The sequence below is a fragment of the Oryctolagus cuniculus genome, chromosome 15 (genome assembly GCF_964237555.1).
Source record: "Oryctolagus cuniculus chromosome 15, mOryCun1.1, whole genome shotgun sequence".
NCBI lineage: Eukaryota > Metazoa > Chordata > Mammalia > Lagomorpha > Leporidae > Oryctolagus > Oryctolagus cuniculus.
In genome coordinates this window covers 62,917,669-62,939,942 of record NC_091446.1, presented here as the reverse complement: position 1 = coordinate 62,939,942, position 22,274 = coordinate 62,917,669, and the positions used below count along the sequence as shown (strand labels likewise).

The 22,274-nt window shown below is 62.1% G+C and overlaps 1 protein-coding gene across 3 annotated transcripts in view; it reads right to left on the bottom strand.

Annotated features, from left to right (window-relative positions):
* The window catches only part of CDH23 (cadherin related 23), a 361,784-nt gene that overhangs the window by 115,615 nt on the left and 223,895 nt on the right, over positions 1 to 22,274 (bottom strand). For all 3 annotated transcript variants that reach the window (XR_011382433.1, XM_070057798.1, XM_051823796.2), the window contains exons 14-16: positions 4,401 to 4,465; positions 1,869 to 2,106; positions 355 to 460 (exon numbers count right to left, since the gene is read on the bottom strand). Coding sequence is in view for 2 of the 3 variants with exons in the window: in XM_070057798.1 (XP_069913899.1) it covers positions 355 to 460; positions 1,869 to 2,106; positions 4,401 to 4,465 (409 nt within the window). In the remaining variant the exon portion in view is untranslated. The remainder of the gene's footprint in view (positions 1 to 354; positions 461 to 1,868; positions 2,107 to 4,400; positions 4,466 to 22,274) is intronic.

The following is a 22,274-nucleotide window of genomic DNA, read 5'->3' as shown; positions in this document are numbered from 1 at the left end:
GGGAGGGACAGGCTGGGATCTGGGAAGGCTGAGAGGGGTCCTAGGTCTGCCACAGAGGCAGGGAGGCCTAGTGGGTGGGGCCTCTGTCTGCCCCACGGGTCTGCCCAGGCAGCGTGGCAAGCAGCATGCACCCCACCAATTCTGGGAACTCCAGGCCCCTGGCTTCCCTGGAGGGCCAGCTGTGGCCTGGGACAAAGGTCAGGCTGATGTGCCACCTGCCGGGGACGCTAAGGCAAGGAGCTTGCGGTGGCTTCCTGAGCAGTGCAGTGCATCTGGGAGACAGAGGGCCGGACTCTACCACGCCGGCCAGCACCCAGAGGTGTGCGACCCCCGCCCCCAGCAGGCCTCGCCTACCTCCGTAGCCCTCGTACACGCTGATGTCGAAGTAGCTGCCAAAGGCGGAGGCGTTGACGATGCTGTAGGTGATCTGGTTGTTCGGCGGGGAGTCCTCATCTGTGGCCTGGAGGGAGAGGGCAGACGTGGCCCCGTGAGCCTGCAGAATCCCCCAAGGGTGCAGGCGCTGGAGGCCTGGTGCCCAGCCTGGAGGTGTTACGAGGTGGTGGGACCTTTAAGAGGCAGGGACTAGTGGGAGACAGGTAGGCCACCCAGTGTAGCTCTCTGGAGCTCTGGTAGTCCCCACCAGAGCAGGCCGGGCCTCTGAGCCCCTCTGGCTGTCTGATCTGCTATGGGGTCTCTCCATCTCCCCTAAACCCCTGCCGCAACACCTCCTGCCGTGCTGGAATGGACCAAGAGGCCCTCACCAGAGGCCGAACCAGTGGGGCCTGCCAATCTGAACTGTCCTTGTCTCCTACTGGGAGCTAAATGAGCCACTTCTTTCTATGGCCTGGCCTCAGGCGTGTTGCTACAGCAACAGGAAGCACGCTGGGCCTGCGCTGTGCGCCCGCCCCCACCCGCCCGTCCCTCTCTCACTCCCGGCTGCCGCTCCCCGTTTAACTTCCGCCTGCCTTGCGGACACGGCCAGCTTCACGCCAGCAGGCACTTGGGTTCTTGACTCCTGCTGCACCCCTGGAGCCTGGCACAGTGTGTGTCACACAGCAGGTGTCTAATAAATGCATACTGCAAGAAAGGAGTACTGGGAATGGGGCCAGGGACCCTCTTCCCCTTGGCTGTCTTCTGGGCTAGCTGACCTGCTTAGCTTCTTTCCAGGTTGCCTCTGACCCTCGAGGGCCTCTGGGGGTCCCCACCACTCCGGGTGTGCCTGGAGCTGAGGCGGGTGGAGAGGACAGGGTCCTAGGGGAGCCATGGCCACAGGGGGCGGCCCACGCCCACCCGCCTCTCCACCCCTGCCTGCCTCAGAAGCAAGTTCCAAGTGGAGGCTCTGGACCTGGGGCTTTGGGCCCTGGGGAAGGGAATGACACTGAGACGTCTCTAGCCGGAGGTCTGAAAGTGGGGTGGGGACTCCCCGCCGGTGACACTTGTAGCCTAGAGCCCCGTTCTCATGCTGCCCTGGCTGTGTCCTCCCTGGCCTGCCTCTCCCCTCCTGCACCCCTTCCGGAAAGCAGGACTGGACCCCAGGCCTCTGTGGCTCCATTCAGCGGCAGCAGGTGCTAAATTCGAAGCAGCCCTGAGGGCTTGGATGGGGAATGCCGTCCACTCGGTGTCCTTGCCATGGGAGACAGGGGCATCCTTTTACTACATGGGGGCCTGAAACATAAGCTGATGCTGGGTATGGTCCATGCAGCCCCATGGGTGTCACGGGGATGGGAGGTGGTGCTCACAGGGGGTCCCACACAGCCCAAAGATTGACCCCCAACTCAAGGTTGGCACCTCCCATAGTGGCTTCCCAAGGGGGAAATGCAGGGGCCGGGACCAGCCAAGGGCCTGCACCACAGGGCCCGGGCTCTCACCCGCAGCCGCACCAGCTGCGTGACAGAAGGCTCGTTCTCCCGCAGGGCGCCCACGTAGGCGTCCTTCTGAAAGGTGGGCACGTTGTCATTGACGTCCAGCACGTTGATCCTGACCCGGCCCGTGGTCTCCTCCCCGCCCCCGTCCCGGGCGATGACGGTCAAGGTGAAGCGCTGGATGAGCTCGAAGTCCAATCTGGCAATCAGCACGATGAGTCCGGTGTCCTTGTCCAGGGAGAACCTGTGTTGGGGCGGGGGAGGTGGGACAGAGAGGCCGCCCTGGTGAGAGCGGGCTTGCAGGTAACGGCCTGTTCTCACCAAGGCGACAAAGAAAAATGCACCAAGTCAGAAGTCTAGCCTCTCCTTCATTCTCCCTACACAAGAGCAGACACTTCTTTATTCTCTTTTAAAAATTATTTATTTTACTTATTTGAAAGTTGGAGTGACAGAGAGGGAGGAGGCACAACAGAGACAGATCTTCTATCTGCTGGTTCACTCCCCAAATGGCTGCAATGGCCAAGGTTGGGTCAGGCCAAGCTGGGAGCCAGGAGCTCCATCTGGGTCTCCCAAGTGGGTACAGGGCCCCAAGGACCTGGGCCATGTTTTGTTGCTTTCTTAGGTGCATCAGCAGGGAGCTGGATCAGAAGAGGAGCAGCCAGGACTCGAACCGGTGGCCATATGGGATGCTGGCGTCTCAGGCAGTGTCTCACACCGCAACACCGGCCCGAGGGCAGCTACTTCTGAAGGGGGCGGACAGGCGGGATGGGGTGGCTGGGTGCTGAGCGCAGGAGCAGGCTGACTTAGCCCAGGAGCAAACTGGCAGGACGACGTTCTCTTAGTGCCCACAGGGGTTTCCGCTGGCCGGAATACTGACGCTGCAGGACGCTGGGCCAGAAATCCTGCCACCCCAGATGGTTTGCACCCAGCTGCTCTGAACAGGCAGTGCAGCCTCAGCCAGGGAGGGGTGCTTGGTCCTCTCACGGCATTGACCCACGGTCTTCAGCTCGAGGGACTCGGCGTCAGGTGAGAGGCTGGCAAATGTCTCTGGGGCCTGGCGAGGTGCAGCAAGGCTGCCCTCCAACTGCCCCTCCCCCTCCTCAGACGGGCGCCTCCTCTGAGCTGTCAGCGGACATCTGTGTGCTCACGCCTCGTCCCCAGCCGCCAGCCACCAAGCCTGGAAGGTCTTGGCTCTGACGCAGGCAAAGCTCTAAGCCCAGAAGGTGTGAAGACTCGGGAAGACCCAAGATGATCAGACAAGACCAGGAGAGCAAGTGCTGCCCGAGAGCCCGCGTGGGTCCCTGTGCAGGCAGCCGCTGCCGCTGCCTTTTTCTCATTCTTAAAAAAATGCATTTGAAGGGCAGAGAGGAGGAGATGGGTCACTCTGCAAATGCCTGTGGCTGCTGGGGTGGACCAGGCTAAAGCCAGGAGCTTGAAACTCCATTCAGGCGTCCCACAGGGGTGGCGAGGACCCAACTACTGCAGCCGTCACCTGCTGCCTCCCAGGGTCGCATTAGTGGAGAGGGAAGCCCCACTGGGAGCTGCACCGGGCCCTCCGCCACAGGACGCCATGTCCCAGCCCATGTCTTAACCCCCAGGCCCAGGCCCGTCTCTCGCCTCCAGTTCTGAGCCTCTACCCGGCCTCCCCCGAGTGGCCGAGATGGGCCAGGTGCGTGAGCCAGTCTCCAGCCTCCAGCCTCTCAGTCACCCACCAGGTGACGTACACTGCCGGCCACGTCTTATCTCCTCTCGGCCTCGGAAGGCAGCGGGTCCTTTGGGTTCAGAAGGTGACCTGCCCTGCGCTTCAGCGTGGCCTGGTCTCATGTTAAAAACCAGCGAGAGCATTCTCCATGGGCTCAAGTGAACTGAGGATGGAGGGAAGAGGTGGCCCAAGCCCCGCCCGGAACCATGTCACTCTGCTGGGGGCAGGGCCAGGCTGGCACAGCTCAGGGCACGAGGGGAGCCACCCAGCTGATGGCTGCTGCGCCTCAGGCACCCCTCCTGCGGGACGCGGAGCTCCTAGGGGTGAGGAGCCTGCAGGAGCCCCACCCTGCACTTGGCGGCTGCGGGACTCTGCACAAGCACCTTGGTCTCATCTGCAAGCAGGGGGCGGGAACTGCCTAGCGCGGGCTCAGTGTTCAGTGTGGGGCCTGCGGGACACAGCACACCCAGAGCACCTGGCCAAGTCCCGGTACACATAGGGCTTCCTACAGCGGCAGCCGGGGCAGCGGGGAGCGACCGTCAGCGCCTTCTGGAGACACGGTCTGCTCCATTCCCAAGGCAGTGCTGCCTGTGGGGGCTTGGAGAAGGCAGGCCCGGAGAGCTCCGAGGGCACCATTCACATTGCACCACAACCGGGGCCAAGCCCCACATGAGTGACACAGGGCCCAGCACCCAAACCCCTGGCCCGTGTAAGGGGCATAGTGCCCAGCACCCGGACCCCTGGCCCACGTGAGTGACACAGGGCCCAGCACCCCAGACCTCGGCCCACGTGAGCAGCACAGGGCCCCTGTGGAGGGGCCAGGGTCAGGGCCTTACCTGTCAGGGTCATCACTGAAGAAGTAGTTGACTTCCCCGAAGGTGCCCACGTCGTTGTCCGTGGCCTACAACGGTGAGAAGGAGAAGCCTTACTGCCCGGCCCAGCGAGGGTCCCAGGAAACCTGCTTCTCTCGCCCACTCCTCCAGCCCAGGCCTTGCCTTCCATCACAGGCTGCTGCCACCTCCCCCGTCTCCCTCGACTCCTCCTCTGCAGGGCTAAGCGGCAGGAGTGGGTCTGGCTGCCCGGCCCTGGCCATGCACAGGGACTGGGGGTCGGGGCCGCCCTCCAGGAGTGCAGCCGGGACTCGGTGGGTGAGGGTGGAGCCACCGAGCCCCGGCAGTTTCAGGGTCCTGACTCGGACTTCCCTTCCCGCCGTGGCTTTGGCTCGGGTGCGTTGTGACCCCTTTTGCCCAGCCTGCTGCAAGCTGGGTCTCTGTCACTTGCAGTCCAAAGGGTCTAGAGGGGGAGGGGCCAGCCCCATGCTGGTGACACGGGGTGATGGTGGCCACTGGCAGCCCGTGCGGCTGTCACACCTCTGACCTCTCAAAGGACACACACGTTTGCATGGCTTCACTTCACCCTCACTACCATCCATGTGCCGGGAAGACAGACACTTCCGCCCATCTCACAGATCACAACACTGAGGCCCAGGTCCCCGGAAGGCCTGGGGTAGCTCTGTCACCCCTCCAGGGTCAGAAGCACTTGGAGGGTGGAGCTGGTCTCCCTGCCCCATCCCAGCACAGCCCCTGCCTTCCCCAGGGCGATGGCAGTTCTCACAGGGGTTAGCTACTGTAGCGTGCCTGTCACTCACACACACCACGCTGTGCCCGGCACTGCCCTGGGTGTGACCCCTGTAGTGTCCGCAGGCTGCTGCTGTGGGGCTGATGGCCGTCCACCTCCACACCAGGAGAGAAAGACCACAGACTGGCTGTGGGGCCCACTTCTATCCGTCTCACGCTTGGCACGCCCAAGTGGACAAAGGCCCCATTGACAAAAACACATCGATGCCTTTGCGCCAGAGAATTTGCAAGGCTCCTTTTAAAGCTCCCAGAGTTTATGGAATCTACGAAACCCCGTGTTCCTTACCATCAGCCTTTTTCTCAGGAGAAAGCTCATTCCTCTTCCAGCTCTTCCCCTGGGGAAGGTAGGCCAACACACGAAGAAGAAATCCCCCTCCTGGATGGCGGGGATGAACTAACGTTCATGCCCAAGGCTTGAGGGTTTGGCCTTCCGGAAGATGTGGCCGGGGCTCGGGGCTGCCCGCTCTCCCAGGGCCGCCTCTCGTGCCGCTGCCGCTCCTGCGCCCACATGCCTGCCTCTGGCCCTGCCACCACCGTGCCAGCCTCAGAGTTCACCACAGGTCCTTGGGGGACGCTGCTGAGTGCCAGGAGCCCCCCGCCAGCCAGGACTGACTCCCTGCTGGGCAGCCCCCGCCCTGAGCTATTTCCTCCAGCACCTTAGACCCATCAGTCCTTCACTCCCTAGGCCACAGCTGGTACTATTAGTGCCGCCCCCACTTTACAGATGGGGAAACTGAGGCTGGGGCGGAGCAACAGCTAGAGAAAGAACCTCGTTGGGATCCGAGCCCGCACCATCCAGTCACACCCTCATCCTGGCTACCCCAGAGGAGTGGGGAGACATAGGCTCCGCCTCACAGCTCCTTCCAGGGACCCAGAACCTTCGCTTGGCTTCACGCCTGGGCCCAGCAGTCAGTCGGCACCAACCGTGGCTCAGGTGGGGAAGGAGTGTGACTGCGACACCAGTGAGCCCCTGGGGGTGGGAGCGGGGTGGGGGGTGGAGGCCTCAGTTCCAGGCCAGGACCAACAGCCCTGGTCACGGGCGCCCCGACAGGGCCTCCTCGGGGAGACAGGCCTGAGGCAGCAGCAGGGCAGGGCTGGCACCTGCCAGGCTCTGTGTCCAACACAGATGGGGCTGGCCCACTGGAGACCCCTCCCAAGGCTGGAACATGGGCAGCAGATGATAGTGAGGAGGAGGGTGGAGAGAAGGAAGGGTGGGGCAGGGGGACGGGGCAGACAGGAGGAGGGAGTACAAAGAAAGGCACACGGGGAGAAGGCAGCTGGGACCGCAGGCGGGCGGGGGCCTGGGCTAGTCCCTCGCACCCCCAACCTCACCCCCACCAGAGGGCGTGTGTAGACCCGCGGCTGAGCCCTCCGGAGCCGCGTGCCCTGCAGAACCATCAGGGTGGGCAGACTCCCGCAGGTCTCCTCGTTCCGTCCCCTCCACCTGGGGGTCCACCTCTGGCCCCCAAGCCGTTCTCCCTTCTACAGGCTGACTGAGCACGGCCCTGGCTCCCACAGTGACCCTGTGCCCGCTCACCCTGCTCACCAGGGAAGACTGGAGAGTCCTTGGTGTGACGGCCACACAGCGCCACATGCGTGCGGAGCCGCGAGGGGCGGGGGCTTCCCTTCTTCAAATGCACGAAGCAGTTGAGGATGAAGAACCGCCTGCGGGCCCTGGCCAGGGTGGGGGCAGCCGACATGGGCACAGAGGCCCACTGCGGGGTGCCCTGGGCCTTGGGGGGGCAACAAGTCGGCTCGCAAGGGAAAGCCCCTCCTCCACTCGTGTTCTCTGCCCTCCGGGTCCAGCCTCACCTCTAACCCGGCATTGGCTCTGCCTGGAGGGCGGGTCTTCCTCCGCCACCTGCTCCCTCCTGTCCCCACCCACCCACCCCTGGCCCCAGGGGTGCTCACTCAGACTCCCAGCCCTGACAGCACAAAGGCTGTTTCACACATGGGGCGTGGGGTTGGATGTGCCCAGAGCCTGGTGCAGGGCATGGACATACAGGCAGCATAGCAAAGGCCCTCACGTGTCTGCCACTGTTGCCTCCTCTGCAACATCTGTGTGACACATTCTGGTGCCCGTGTGCTGTCCTGCAGTCATCACGGTGGCCAGTGAGCAGTGACAATGGGCTGACGCTGAGGTTTCTAGAACATTCCCAAAGCCCTGGTCTCCTGCTGGAGCCCCCATTGGGCAAACCCTGGAGGCAGGAGGCACGGGAAACTCAAGGCAATGGTGAAGCAGTAGTGGACGTGGAGGGGACGTGGCCGGACGCTCACACAGCCACACGTCCAGTGGAGGCGCTTCGAGCTCTTGCCGGCTGCTACGCCAGGCACTGAAGTCGCCACCGTAAGCACGACCAGGCCCTCGCTGGAAAGCGACATGTCCAGAGCAGGCAGAGGACGAACTAAACAGCCCAGGTGCAGCCAGGGCTAAGAACTCAGGGGGACAGAGAACTTGGGCCCAGAGCTCTCTGAGGTCACCAGCTGAGACTGATCCAAATGGCAGATCTCTTTGATAAGGCCCCTCCCTGCAGTCAGCGCCTGTCCCCATGGTCAGCGCCTGTCCCCATGGTCAGCACCCATCCCTGTGGTCAGTGCCTGTCCCCATAGTCAGCTCTTGTCCCCATGGTCAGCGCCTGTCCCCGTGGTCAGTGTCTGTCCCTGTGGTCAGCTCCTGTTCCCATGTTTAGCACCTGTCCCCACGGTCAGCTCTTGTCCCCATGGTCAGTGCCTGTCCCCATGGTCAGCACCCATCCCTGTGGTCAGCGCCTGTCCCCGCACCTGCCCCTGTGGTCAGCACTTGTCCTTGCGGCCAGCGCCTGCCCCTGTGGTCAGCACATGGGGGGAGGGCGCGGCTGGGCGCCTGATTTATGAGGTGCTTCCTCCGATTCCCCCAACACTGGCATTACCAGCAAAATGAATTCTCTCGTTTGGGCCTTGATAATTGCACGACAAGTGCTTATTTCTGTGACAGACAACGCCAGCCCAAGTGTAATTTTCTTTGGCCGACAGAAAGGAAAAAAAAATCTACACACACACAGGGAGAAGGGGTGGGCAGGGGGGCGTTCCAAAGGTTGAGACAAGGTGAGAGGAGGCACACCACAGCCCCGGATTGGCCAGGCCTGAGCCGGAAGCACCACTCTCTCCCGGCTGCGGTGCGGGGTTGGCGAGAGGGTGCTCCTGCCTCTCTGAGCCTTGAATGTGGGCCACAACATCTGCCACGCACTTCCTGCTCTGGACTTTACCCCATCCTCCCAGCACCAGCACCTGTACCACCCCCGCCTTACAGACGGAGGGGACTGAGGCGCAGAGAGGCCGGCCAGCCTGCCCAGGTCAAGCAACCAAGGTCAGGGCCAAGGACTCAAGGCATGCCCCCGCTCCTCCCTGAGGCTGTGCCGGAGCCCAGCCCCAGGGTCCACGCTTCTCCTTCTCCGCACACACCCCCGGGCCCGGGCCTGGAGAGGGTGGGCTCCCGGCAACCCCAGCCATGCCCACAGCAGAGGCAGCAGGATCTCCGCATCCCCAGGACGCAGCCCCTCCATTGCGACCCTCACTCGCCCTGCCCCAAGCTTGGCCTTGGTCTGGGATTGCAGTCAGGGAAGCTACAGGCTCAATCCTGTTCCAATTCCCTGGGCTCTCCCCCAGCCCCCCGGCACCCCGTGGAGAAGGGCTACAGGTGCAATCCAATTCCAATCCCCCGGGCTCTCCCCCCACCCCCCGGCACCCTGTGGAGAAGAGCTATAGGTGTAGTCCCGTTCCAGTCTCCTGGGGCTTTCCCCTGACACCCCGCGAAGAAGGTTCTCCCGGCCTCCACGTCCAGCCCAGCTCCCTGTCCTCTGGTGCCTGCTGTAGCATCTCATGCCCACTGCCAGGGACGCACCAGTCCAGCAGTGGGGAGGTCCCCTGTCTCTCCTTCCCCCTTCCTTACAGCCTGTCTGCAATGAACAGCCACCATCTCTTACCCTCTTCCATCTGTCTGCCCAGACAAGGGCTGCCTCTCCCAGGAGGCCCACCCTGCCCATACTCCGTGCCCAGCCGCCCCAGCATACCATCTGTGCACCTGCTGTCCTTCTGCTCATGGTCCTGGAGATGCCAGGCCTTGTAACTCCCACGGAGTCTAGCCTGCACCTCTAGGCCTCACGCCCTCTGTTCTCTGGGGTCTCCTCTCAACCACAGGCCCTCCCTCGGCTGCTGCTAACGCCGATGTCGCCACTCCGACAGGATGGAAGCCCTCCCCTCTCACGCACTAACTTCCCTACCCTGTTTAGGGCAGGAAGCTTCTGCCCTGTGTCCTCTCTCTGCTGAGTTCACACACTTCCCTAACTACACACACACACAGGTTCTCTTCTCTCTGTGTCTCAGGCAGCCCCGACACCTGCCTGCACCCCCACCTTCTCCCCCAACCAACAAACTCTCCTAGAACCCTTTCTTCTTGTCCTCTGTCTGGTTCAGTAGACCCCTCCCAGAGACACCCCCACCTCCACCCATCACACGCACACACACCCACTCAGCCTCCATCACGCCCCCTGCCCCCTGGCCTCAGCCCCTGCAGTCCCCTCTACCCCCTCCCTGGCCACCTGTGTGTCTCCCGACGGGGAGGGCCGGCAGGCACCCACTCAATCACTCCCTGCCAGCCCCGCACCGCCGTCACGCGTGCCTGCCCAGGCGCCCCGCACGGGGCTTCTGCTCTGGAGCATGGCGGGCCCAGCTGCCGCTCGCCAGCCCTGGGTCCCAGCCGCGGCGGCAGGCGGCGGCGCCGGCGAGCAGTTCTGCTCCTGTGCACAAATCTGCCGAGAAGGGCACGCGGTACAATTTGTTCAGGAAACAATAGCGATGTTTGACATGTCATCAGGATTGATGGAGCAGAAATTTACATGGGAGAATGCATTTTTAAACAGCTCCACGAGCCCCGGTGCTGGGCCGGGAATGCCTTCCCCATTCATCATGCGCCGAGCCCCCCAAATAACTCCCTGAACTACAGCAGATGAGCTGCACTCCTGCAAGCTCCGGGGGCTGCCGGGGCCGCAGGAGGAGGAGGAGCGCTCGGCTGCAGGAACCTGCCAGCCCGGAGCCCTGGGGACCTCCACAGGGGTCCCAGTGCCGGGGGCCGGGATTCTAGCCTCTGTGGCCAGGAAACAACGTCCGGTCTGCTTCCCGCTTCTGCGTGCGTGGATCACCTCCTTTAACTCAGAAGGAAGCCAGGGCTGGTGGACGAGGGCAGGGGTGGTGTGAGGGGCAAGGGGCAAGTTTGGCTGCTGCTCTGAGCACCTTCATGGGCCCTTGGCAGGGTGGCCATGCTCCAGGGAGAGGGGGATGCGATGGGGGCTCCAGGCACGCTTTGCGGGTGGAATGAGGTGAATGATCTGCGAAGGCAGTGGTTCCAGGGAGCGAGCAACAGGTGCAGTGAGGGGGTGGGGGAGGCATGGACCATGGGAACCTGCTATGCTCAGGAAAGCCCCCACTGGCTGCCCTGGGCCTTCTGAGCCTGTGAGAGGCCTTAGCACAAGCGGTGCCAGTGAGAAGGCTGGGCCTGGAGGCTCGGGCATGTGGTAGGGTGGAGAGGGGAGGGACCTAGCCTGGCAGAGAAAGGGAAGGGAGCCACGGGGGACCTGGGATTCCCAGCCGCCGCTCCATCCCTGACCTGTGCCCAAGGCAGACATTACCAGATGGTCATGGCACTGACCGCAGAGAAGGCCTCAAGGTCTCTCCAGCTTTCCTGAGAGCAGCTAATAGCCGGAGCCTGAGTTATGGCTGCTCACTGCGCCTGGGGAACACGGTGCTGTTTGGGGGTGCTCTCCTGGAGGGAAGGGACGGGGCATTGCTCAGAGGCACACAAATGGCCTCCAAAAGGATTTGGGGCAGTGGTTACGATGCCACTTGGGACATCTTAACCTGCATCCCATACCAAAGTGCTGAAGTCTTGCCTCTGCTTCCGCTTCTGGCTTCCTGCGAATGTGCGCCCTGGAAGGCAGTGCTGACAGCCCAAGTATTTGAGTCCCTGCACCCTGCAAGAGACCAGGATGGAGTTCCTGGCTCTTGGCTTCAGCCTGGCCTGGGCCTGGTTACTGCGGGCATTTGGGGCATGAGCCAGCAGAAAGGAAATCTCTCTCTCTCTCTCTCTCTTCTCTCTCTCCTCTCTCTTCTCTCTCCCCTCTCTCCCCTCTCTCCCCTCTCTCCTCTCTCTCCTCTCCTCTCCTCTCCTCTCCTCTCCTCTCCTCTCCTCTCCTCTCCTCTCCTCTCCTCTCCTCTCCTCTCCTCTCTCTCTCTCTCTCTCTCTCTCTCTCCCCCCTCCCTGTCCATCTGCCTTTCAAATAAATTAAAAAAAAAAACTAACAAGGATTTGTGGCTAAGGGCCAGAGTCATGAAAACTCACTGCGTAGGGCAGCAAGACCTGGGTTTTGGCCCAGCTTCCGCCCGAAGCCCCGGCTGCTGTGGGACGGGGGACGGGGAGCACAGTGCCGGGGGCGTGTGTGCTGCTCACCCGCTGAGCAGTTGCCCATGTCTGCCAGCCTTGCCCAGCGGTCTTCCTCCAAACTCCCCTCTCCCCGCCCAGCTCTGCTGCCCAGTCTCGGGCTTCTGGCTCCTCCTGGCAGCGGCTCCTTCCGAAGCCTGTGCTCAGTGGGTGCCGCGTGAGTCACTGGTAAAGCCATCTGCATTTGTAAGTGCTCACTGAGCTGCTAGCACAGGACTCCTGGGCAGCAGCCGGAAGCAGCTTGGAGCTGGGCAGGTGGGGCAGGTGCAGTGTAAGGTGTTGAGAGGTAGGAAGGCTGGGGCCAGGGTGCTCAGGGAAGAGCTGGCATATGTTCCGAATCTGCGGCTGCACAGATATGGGGCAGAAGGTCTTGGCGTTGGCAGGCAAATGCTGGCTGGCCACCTCCCAGGCTAGAACGGAGGCTCTGTGAGGGCAGGAGCCCCGTCTGTCTCAGTCCCCATGGGTCCCCAGCATCCAGCCAGGGCCCGGCACTCTCAGGCCCTCAACAAACACCAGGCAGATGAACAAGGCGGGCAGGAGATCGCTCCCTGAGGATGACGAGGTTGCGCTCAGCCAAGGCGGGTCAGGAGTCTCCAGCCCTAACTAGGGGGCTGCTAGGGAGGAAAGAGAATCTGGGAGATGCAGAGGGGGTTGCTGGAGGGGGAGGGGCAAGAGACCAAGAGAGGAAGAGGAGGAGGGGGGAGAGAGCGAAGGGACTGCAAGATTCGCACCCTGAGCCTCACTCTTCTCACTGTTAAGACAGCAGCCGCCTCGAGGGGGCGCCGCAAGGATGAAAGACGGTAACGCGCGCCAGGTGCTCCAGCTCCGCGCTTGGTGCACAGGAGCACGTGGTGGGGGGCAGGTTTAATGACTCCCACGCCCATCCTAACTGCTCTCTCTCCAGCCCTGGACAGGCTCCTGCCGCAACCCCTCTCGGCCCAACCCCCCACACACCTGAGCCGCGGTAGCAGCCGGCCAGCTGCATGCAGGTGCAGGGAGGCGGCGGGAGCCGGGCCTGACCCCTGTGTATTACAGTGTCCATCCCGGGACGCGGCAGGAGGGCGGGCAGGTGCCCTCCAGGTGTGAGGTCCCATGCGTTTGCTATTGCAGGTGTCGTTCGGTTCTGAGTGCTGCTGCACCTTCTTTTATTTCCTTTATTTTAAAACCTGGAAATAAAAAATGATGGGGAGCAAATTGCTCTGGCCAGCAGCTTTGCACTTAAAGGAGTCATCACGGGGAGCGATTACAGCACATCCAAGGCTGTCACGGTGGCCGGCAGCTCCTACATCAAGAGCCCGGCCCTGCCTGGTGGTCCCTGGGCCTCCCGCCAGGAGATGCTGGTGCAGCAGTGTGGAGGCTTCCTGGGGGCATAGGAATAACTAAGATCCCGAGGTACTTGGCACACTTGCCCTTGATCCTGAAAATACCCAGCGAGGCAGGGTCACCATCCATTGGTAAGGTGAAGAACCTCTGGCTGGGAACAGCCACAGAGTAGTAACCGGAGCTCCCTCCGCGGAGTCCCTGCTGCATCCCAGGCAGTAGCGTGTTGTACTGACACACTGTACCTGCACTCCTGGTCTGGGAGATGGGCTCTAATGCTATCCTCACTTTACGGACGCTCAGAGAGGTTAAGCAACAGGCAGAAGTCACACAGCAGCTCCAAGATTCTGTTGGGTGTCAGGCATGAAGGCAGGCGCTTCACGCTGCTCTTAGAAACAGTCTTAGTGCTCAGCGGTTTTATCACGTTGAGAATTTACTGCACTGTCAGGCACATTCTGCTGAGTGTGTTACTTCACTGCCGCCATATGGAGTCCGCGTGATCAGGCCCCCTTTTCAGCTGAGGAACTCAGGCTCGGGGACTTGCGGCAACTTGCCTGAGGCCACTAAGCCCAAGTGGCAGAGCCAGGATTTGAACGTGGGTCTGACTCAGGGCACGCACTGGTGTCAGGGGCCCTGCTGCTAGCGGGCCGGGGGTGTTGAACCCGCCATTCCATCTCCTCATGCCTCGGCTTCCCTGGCTGTATTATTCCCCGGGGCACCTGGGGTTCTGCTCCTGCTGGGCTGGGCACTTACAGGTGAGGCCACCACATATTTCCTGGGACACCATCCCCGCCCTGGCCAAGTAAGGACGCCGGGAAGTGTCAGAGGCGGCCTTGGCCCTCAGGGAGCTCCCCGCCCCACAGGACCAGAGGTGAAGGGTCAAAGGATGGTATTGATGGCAAGGGGGCCCAAGGAAGGCAGGGAGGCAGGACTCAGGGCTTCCTGGAGGAGGAGGAGTAGGCACTGCAGCTGGAAGGAGGGTGGGCTGAGATGGGTGGCTGGGGGCGGGGGGCATGTGGCAGCTGCACATGCGAGTGAGGGAGGCCCAAGAGCCTGCAGCCCCAGAGTGTGTGGGTAGAGGGGCTGGGCCCGCTGGTGGAGCCGTGGCCGCGCCCGCACCTGCACTTGGATCCCCAACCTCTAGCGCGCCAAGGGAATTCTCTGGTTGCTTAAGCCACCGGGTTGGTGGGAAGTGTCGCAGCACCCCAGGGAAACTGGAGGAGGGGCTCAGCACGTTCCAAATGCCAACGATGCTGTGGTTCATGTAGCACTCACAAACCTGCGGGAGCGGCACTGTTCTCCTGCTGGGCTGGTGAGGAGGTGACGGCCAGAGACGGCCGCTCGACAGCTGGCCCCTCCTGGAAGAGTGCCTCCTCGGGGCAAGGCGGGAACCCCAGCCCAGCCTGGCAGTGGTCAGAGCCCGGGCTAGAAGCCGTGGTCATGCCAGGGCTGCTTAGAGGGCCCCAGCGTCCCCAGGCGGTGCCCCTGCCGCCCTCCTCCCCATGGTCATTGTGGACGGCACCGTGACCGTGGCTGCCGGCACCTGGGAGCTTGTGATGAGCGGCCGCAGCCCGAGTGCGCCCGGCTGAGGGCGGGGCCTCTGCCAAGCCTTCCCAGACCCGACACCGAGGCACGCCTCCCCTAGGTGCTCACGGAATATCTCCCACGTGCCTGGCTCTGGCGGGGCCACCGAACCCACACACAACTGCTCAGCACTTGTCCCTCAACACAGCCAGGGTCCGTGCCCCTGTGCCCGTGGGCTGTGTCTCAAGGAAGCAGCCAGAACGGTGGGGCATCCCCATTCCTGAAGCTGCCCTCACTCTGCTGGGGCCGGGAGCAGACCTGGGGCAGGCGTTGTGTGGAAGAGAAGGGGAGGGTGCCCGGGACGTGGGGACAGACCTGGTGTCTGAGGCTCAGTTAAAGAGGCCTCCTGGAGGCCGGTGCTGTGGCGCAGTGGGCTAAGCCTCCGCCTGCAGTGCCCCCATCCCATATGGCGCTGGTTCGAATTCCACTGCTCCCTTCCAATCCAGCTCTCTGCTATGGCCTGGGAAAGCAGCAGAACATGGCCCAAGTGCTTGGGCCCCTGCACCTGCGGGAGACCCAGAAGAAGCTCCTGGCTCCTGGCTTTGGATCTGCCCAGCTTCAGCCGTTGTGGCCATTTGGGGGTGAACCAGCGGATGGAGGATCTCTCTGTCTCTCCCTCTCTCTGTCTGTAGCTCTACCTCTCAAATAAATAAATAAAAATCTAAAATAAAAATGGTGGGACCTTCTGGTGGAGATGGGAAAGAGGGGAAAAGACATCCAGTTGGCCCCCCAGGGGGCACCAGCGAGGCCCGGCTGTGCCCCTCCCTCCTTGCCCTTGTGGGACACTCAGGGGACAGCAGCTCCCAGCCTTGTGGGCACGAGCTGGCCACCGCCCATGTGGCGGGGACACGTCCTCCCACAAGGTGACTTGGCGCCCACGCCTGCTGTCATTGGCGGGCACTGATTGGGCCGGCCTGTGCGGCTCACTAATGAACCATATTGATCCCACATTCTCTTGTTGTCACCCTAAATGGCAAGCTGCACATCTGATAGATTAAACACCCACACGATTGGCTCGCGGACATCTCCATCACTGTGCCGCGGGGCCCTAATGACTTTTACAGCCCCAGGCCGCCAGAAGGAATTAAGGTCAAAGTCCCTCGCAGGAAATCAAAATCACCAGCCATCCTGCCCCTCACTCACCCGCGCCCCGCAGCCTAGGCTGGAGGCGCGGGGATGGAGTGGGCAGGGCGGGCGTGCTGGGAGCCCTCATTCCCGGCAGCAGCCCCCACCCCGTGCCCCCTGACATTCGGTCCCCTCACTCCTATGCAGTCAGGCAGGAGCAGCCATTGATAAAGACGCGCTCCCTTGGGAGGTCAAGGCACCCTGGCCTCTGCTCTGAAAACGTCACCCAAGTGGAGCAGCTTCCGCCGAATTCTCCCCACTTAGCAGACAGGGAAACTGAGGCTTGCAGAGGGAACACAGCAGCCGGGCCCTGCAGCCTTTGACACTAAGTATGCAGGTGTTGTCCCGGGGGCACCTGCAGGGGTCTTTGGCCATGGCTTTGTTTCTTCTCTGAGTGGGGGGTGGGGCACCCCACAGGTGTCCGGGTAGAGAGGGAGCCCTGGGTCTCAGCAAGGGGCTCCGTGAGGAGGCTGATGTCCTGGACACAGGGCCCGCCCCTCGGCCCTGTCCCTGTCACATGGTGGAGCTGCACACTGCTAACTTCTGACCTCAGGGCTATCTCGCTCACTGGATTTGGTCCTCACCAGGCTGTCACAGGCGCTCTGTGAGCTACCATGCTCCTGAGGTGCTTGGCTTGGTGCCAGGCACTTAGCAATAACACAGCTGTGTGTTTAGTAGCTACTGTCACAGGCGTGGGGCTGAGGGCTTCACACGTTCCCACAGCAGACCTTAAGGAAACAGCGTCACCATTTCTAAGGAGAGGAAACTGAGGCAGGGACTAAACATCCATGCTTCCTCCCACCCTCCAACTTTCCTAAATGGACCTGTGATTTTTGGGGGATGGGGGGTGGGGCACAATGTAGCCTGGCTAAAATACTGCATTTCCCAGCCTCCTTTGCCGATAAGCATGGCCACATGACTAAGTTCTGACCAATGAGACGAGGGCAGAAGTTTGCAAGGCATTTCCAGGAAGTCCTTTCAAGGGAGGGGAAGTATCCTCCTTCGCTCCCTCCACCCTGTAGCCTGAAATATGGACGGGATGGCTGGGGTTCTAGCCACCGTGCTGGGCCTCGAGGGTGACGGCCACACCCTAGCAGACGTAAAGAAGAGAGCTTGGAGGAGCCACCCAAGGCTGCTCACGCTCTACCGCTGTTACACAGGTGAGGAACACACCGCAACCTTGTTCACGCAGCTGTGGGGGTGACTGCGTCTCTGCTGCTGGCAGCTGCACTGGTCACTGCTGCAGACACACTGACCTGGTCAGAGTCAGGTGGCTCAGGAGAAACCAGGGTGGGCTAAGTCTGGAGTCGGGGGGTCTTAACTACGGTGCCCCTTGTAGCCAGCATGCGAAAAACCTGAATTGATATTATCACCACCACCATCATCACTATTACCATCATCGCCATCACCACCATCATCATCACTCCCATCATCACCTCCATCATCACCCCCGTCATCACCATGACCACCACCAGATTGTTGTCAGACAGTGAAATGGACAAGGCTCCTTCCAGAGATCTCAAACTTAGGTCACAAAATCAATCTAGTGAATCTTGAGCAGCATTTTAAAAGGTGAAATCTGGTAGAGCAAAATGGGAAATACTCGGGTGAATGATCGCATTGTTCTGCTCTGGATATGTGTGCCCGTGAGTGTTGTCCTGGGTCACGAAGACAAATGAAGTTTTTACTGTGGGTCATGCTTAAAATGAAAGAAAAAATAAATAAAAAGACTTGAAAAACGCCAGCAAACCAGGGGGCACAGGGGCCTGGGAGCCGCTCCAGAAACACCCGGCAGGAACCACAGCTACACCTGCTCCCGCAGGCACTGAGCAGCCAGACGAAGCCGCCCCAAGCCCAGAGGCCCAGCTCAGCTTCTCCCTAAGCCCCTGTGGGCCTCGGCCCTGCCTTTCTTCCGGCTGCTCCCTAGACACGGCCTCAGGCCAGGGCCCCGTGGCTGCTCCTGGCCCATCCGTGCCCTATCGCCCCAGCCGCCTTCGCACAGGCACCGAGGTGCAGCACCTGTGCATCCACTCTGGCCCTGGCCACTGGCACAGCCAGCACTGTCCCCTTGCCCAGGGGGCCATCGTCTCTGCTCCAGCATCCTCTGAGCAATCGCCTGAGCAACCAGCAGCCACCCTACTGACGGGTCACCTGTGACAGGCGGGAGAGGGGGGGACTGCGGGGTGGGGGGTCACCTGTCACTCGCACAAGCCCTCCCTTTTCCAGAGGAGGTCGCCGAGGTGCCTGCCTGAGGTCACCCAGTGAGTAGGTGGCCCCTCCCCAAGGCCTGCTGGCCCTGGACCGTGGGGAGGAGTGGTGATCAGCGGGGGTGGGGTGGGGGTACCTGATGGTGAGCAGTGGAAGTGAGGGCGAAGCCAGGAGCTGTGGAGTTTCAATCCTGCGGCAGGTGCCTCACCTCTCTGGGCCCATGTGTGTGACGCACAAGGCAAGGAGAGACCGCAGCGAAGTGCATGGTGCTCCCGAGCTCTTGGTGTGCTGTGCCAGGTCTGTGAGCATGAGCAGCGGCCCGGGTTTGGGTGCAGGGACAAAGGCTGGCGGCAGCAGGTCTCCCCGTCAAGGCAGGTGGATTCGGGGCACCAGTGCAGAGCCTGTGGGGTGCTTCAAAGCCCAACAGGCCACAGGGCCTTCGATCAATTTGCCAGAAGTCAAAGGATTGAACGGTTGATGCGAAAACCCATCAGACCTCACCCAGGCCCCTGCATTTTGGGCTCAGGTGTGCAGAAGGCTCAGCCCCGTAGCCTATTGGGGTGGCCCCACTGCGGCCTCTCAACCCAGGGGCCCTATCCTGGCCCCTCCCGGAAGCCCAGGCGGCCGGTGGGGAGAACTGTCTCCCCTTAGCGCCCGTCCTGCCTCTTACTCCATCCTATTTCAGTTTTACGGATTGATATTTAGATTAAGAAGATAAATACAGCCGAGGAGCACTGAGGCCTGACAGCAACTCCCGACTGTCCTCCCCATCAGCCAGCCCAGCCTCCCCTGCCCCTCAGGCTGGAGGGGAGCCAGGAGTGGACGAAAGGGGCTCCGACACAGCCACAGACTTCCCCGCCCCCAAGTAGGGGAAGGCACCCAGGCCAGCTGGGAGCAGGGCTGGGGGCCCCACTGTTTACTCTCTCTCTCTCTCTCTCTCTCTGGCCTCCCTCTTCCCCTCCCCAGGCTGCAGATAAAGAATTCAATTTTCTTTTAAACGGTGGGGAAATTGGAAGAGATTTTGTTCTGTTTAAGCACAGCTGGAGTCTCAGGTCTCTAGGGGCTTGAGAACAATGAGATCAATTAAGATGCCAACGGTGAGGGGTGTCAGCAGGGGCGGGGAGAGATCTGGCCAGGTTGTGGGGGGGGACGCAGGGGAATGGTGGACAGGGGAGGCTGGGAGCCATGAAGCCCTGCTTCTCAGGCAGGGCCGCAAGCGTTGTCTTCCCCGGGAGCGGACCCGCCTCTCCTCTCTGGGTTTTGCGAGAGTATCCAGATGGGGCCTACTCGTCGGGCTGTTCCCTTCTCCCAGACTCACTAATAATTCATGGTGGCAACTGCTGGCAGCAGCTTTAGACAGCGGTAGACTCAAGTGGAGCCAAAGCTACTGGCAGTGGGGGGAGCCAGCAAACCACGGCTACTCCTGGATGCTTGGGCGCACGGCTTGGGATGACCACACGGTGCGTGCACCTGCCATCTGCGGGCCCAGACTCTGACCTTGACAGACATCATTTCTCAACTGTGCGGCAGCGGGAGTGGAGACCCAGAGGTCAGCAGTGACATGCCCATGGCCCACCTGCTAGGGAGGTGCTGAGCAGGCCCCCAACCCGGCCCTTTCCACTGGAAGTCTGCGCTGGCGCAGGCCCACCTGGCCGGTCAGGTGGAGACGCAGGGGGAGGCACCTCACTGGCACTGCAGCTTGGACTTAACATGGGCTGGGAGAAGAGACGCTCCCACCGCTTCCCTCCTGCATGGCTGCAGCCATCACTTCTCCAGGGGCTTCTGGCCGCAGCCTCAGCGCTGCTCCTCCCAGTTCCATCCCAGTGCCCTCTGCCCCCCACCCCCAGCCTCACTGGTGGGCTCTGGGACCGGGAGGGAGAGGCCTTCATCAACTCCTGAGACCTTGCATTCTCTGTGTGGCCGCCCCCACCCGGCTCTGGCCCCACCCCTTTCACCTGTGCCTCCCAGACCTGGGGCAGCGCCTTCAACACTGGTTCTCAGCCTGGATTCCCCTGGCTTCCATCTGCCTTCTGTTCCATGTCACGTGTGGGAGAGGCCGGGCCACCCCAGCCCTGGCACCGCCCAGCCCAGGCTCCTCCCCTGTGACTCGCTCCGGCTGTCCTTGTGCACGATCTGTCTCCCGCCCCCGTCACTCCAGGGCCTCCATCAGTGGTCCTCTGCCCCAGAGGGCACAGGGTCCTGCTCGGGAATGGCAGGCAGTGTGACGGGGTGGGAGACACTGGGGCTTGCAGGCAGCCATGGAGGCCCCGGGGTCAGAGCCTGCTCTCCTGTCCACAGAGCCAGGCGGCTTTCAGCCTTGGCCTTGGCATCACATCCCCCGATTAGGACTGGAGGCCCGGGGATGCTAGAACCTGGTGGCCATTACACTTCTCTACTCTTGACCTTGGCTCTGCAGCCCTGAGCCCCTGTCTGACCGAGAACAGACACTGAGACGGCAGCCGGTCTGCCCTTTCCTGGGACACAGCAGGAGACTGTGGCCCAGACAGGGCACTAGGTGGGCACAAGGTCCTGTAGAACGCCAGCGGCCTGGGACTCCCACTCCCCACCCACCCCCAGAGGAGCCCGTGGGAGCCCGGCACAGACGTGAAACGTGGGGCTCCGAGGCTCTGGACTCGGACAGGCATCTCTGCCACCGGGGCATCCTGGGTGCGTAATTTCCCCTCTCCGTGCCTCCGTCTCCCTGTGAGGTCTCTGCTCACCTTCTCCTGCCCACACCCCTTCCTCCAGGAAGTGGCCCTGGACTCCCAGGGCACAGGAGCACAGCTACTCAGTGCAGCAGCCCCCAGAGAGGGGACACAGGGACAGAGCGGAGCCTGCCTGGGGAAGGACGTTGGGCAGGGAGCCAGGGGAAGCTAGGCCAAGCGTGCCCGCCACACTCTGCAGGTCCCCTGCACGCTCAGGCTGGTGTCTTTCCTGCCACCGGCCTCCCTCCTGCGGGGCTTGGTTCTCCCTGCGGCCTCACCGACCCTTTCTCTGAGCTCTGCTCCCCTAGGCAGGCTGGAGTCCCAGGGTTGGGCACAGATGGGAGCTGAACCGCCTCTCCCGTGGTGGCTTCTGAGCCCGAGGGCCGCTCCTGCCAAGCCCCGGCTCCCGGAGCAGCGAGGGAAGGCCTGGGAGCACAGAAAGACCTGGCCCGTTCTGCAGGGGCCAGGCGGCTCCTTGCACTTCCCACACACAATTTCTGCCAACTGTTTCCCAAATGCCTGCCATGGCCACAGGGAGGGATTAGGCAAGGGGGTGTGGATGGCAACCCAGTGGGCATATTTAAGGTGGGTGTCCACTGGGGAGGAAGAAAGCTGAGACCTGTGTGCTTTCAGCTCCCCACACGTCATCCCTTCCACACTGCACTCCAGCCACAGGGCCTTTGCACATGCTGCTCTTTCTCCAGTGTTCTTCCCTCTCCTTGTTCACCCACTAATGCCTACTCAAATGCCACACCCCCAAGAGGCCCTTCCCTGGCCCCACGTCAAAGTCAGGTACCTGGTGGAGGCTCTCCTACCGCCCTAGCTCTGCATTCTGGGAAGTAACACTTGACGTCACATTCCTCCCTGGGTGTGAGTGTCAGGCTTTCCCAGGGGACTGTGAATGCCACAAGGGCAGGACTCACATCACCACGTCCGTGGGGCCAGGAGCCCAGCACATAGTAGATGTTCAGCAAACATGGGGAATGAATGAATGAATGAATGGTTGGACTACTCCGGGTCTCTCGTGCTGTCCAGCAGCACCCACACACCCTGTCAGACCGACACTCTGACTGACTGCTCCATGCCTGGCTAAGACGTTCCATGACTTTCCGGCCAGGTCGGGAGTGAGGATCACAGAATGGGTGGGGCCATGAGAGGGGAACAAACCGCCCTGCCTAGCAAATGGGGAGCCGCCAGCAACAGTCATGGACCTGCATGCACGCATGCGTGGGCGCGCGCATTGCGCAGTGTGGGAGGAAGGGCGGGAGAGGACACTCACTGAGCACCGCCCTGCACGTCCCCGCACTTGTGCGCACACGGGGTACACACAGCCTCAGACGCGAGTCCCACACGGAGATGCACAGGCACAGGTACCCGAGTGCAGCAGGCACAAACACGTACACACGAGCAGGTTACACACACCCCAGCACACTCACACATGCATGTGGCTGCCCCGCACACGGCACCCCACCCCTTCCTGGGAGCCTGCCCTGAGCGGCACGCTTGGTTCCTGGCCTAGTTTCCCAGCAGTCTGGGCGTCAGAGCGACCCCCTGGGCCCTGGGATGGAGGGGAGAACACCCCGCTCGCCTGTGCCCTCGGCCCTGAACGCTGCTGCAAGGTCATGGCTCAGGGCCTGGCACAGAACCCCCTGCACTGGC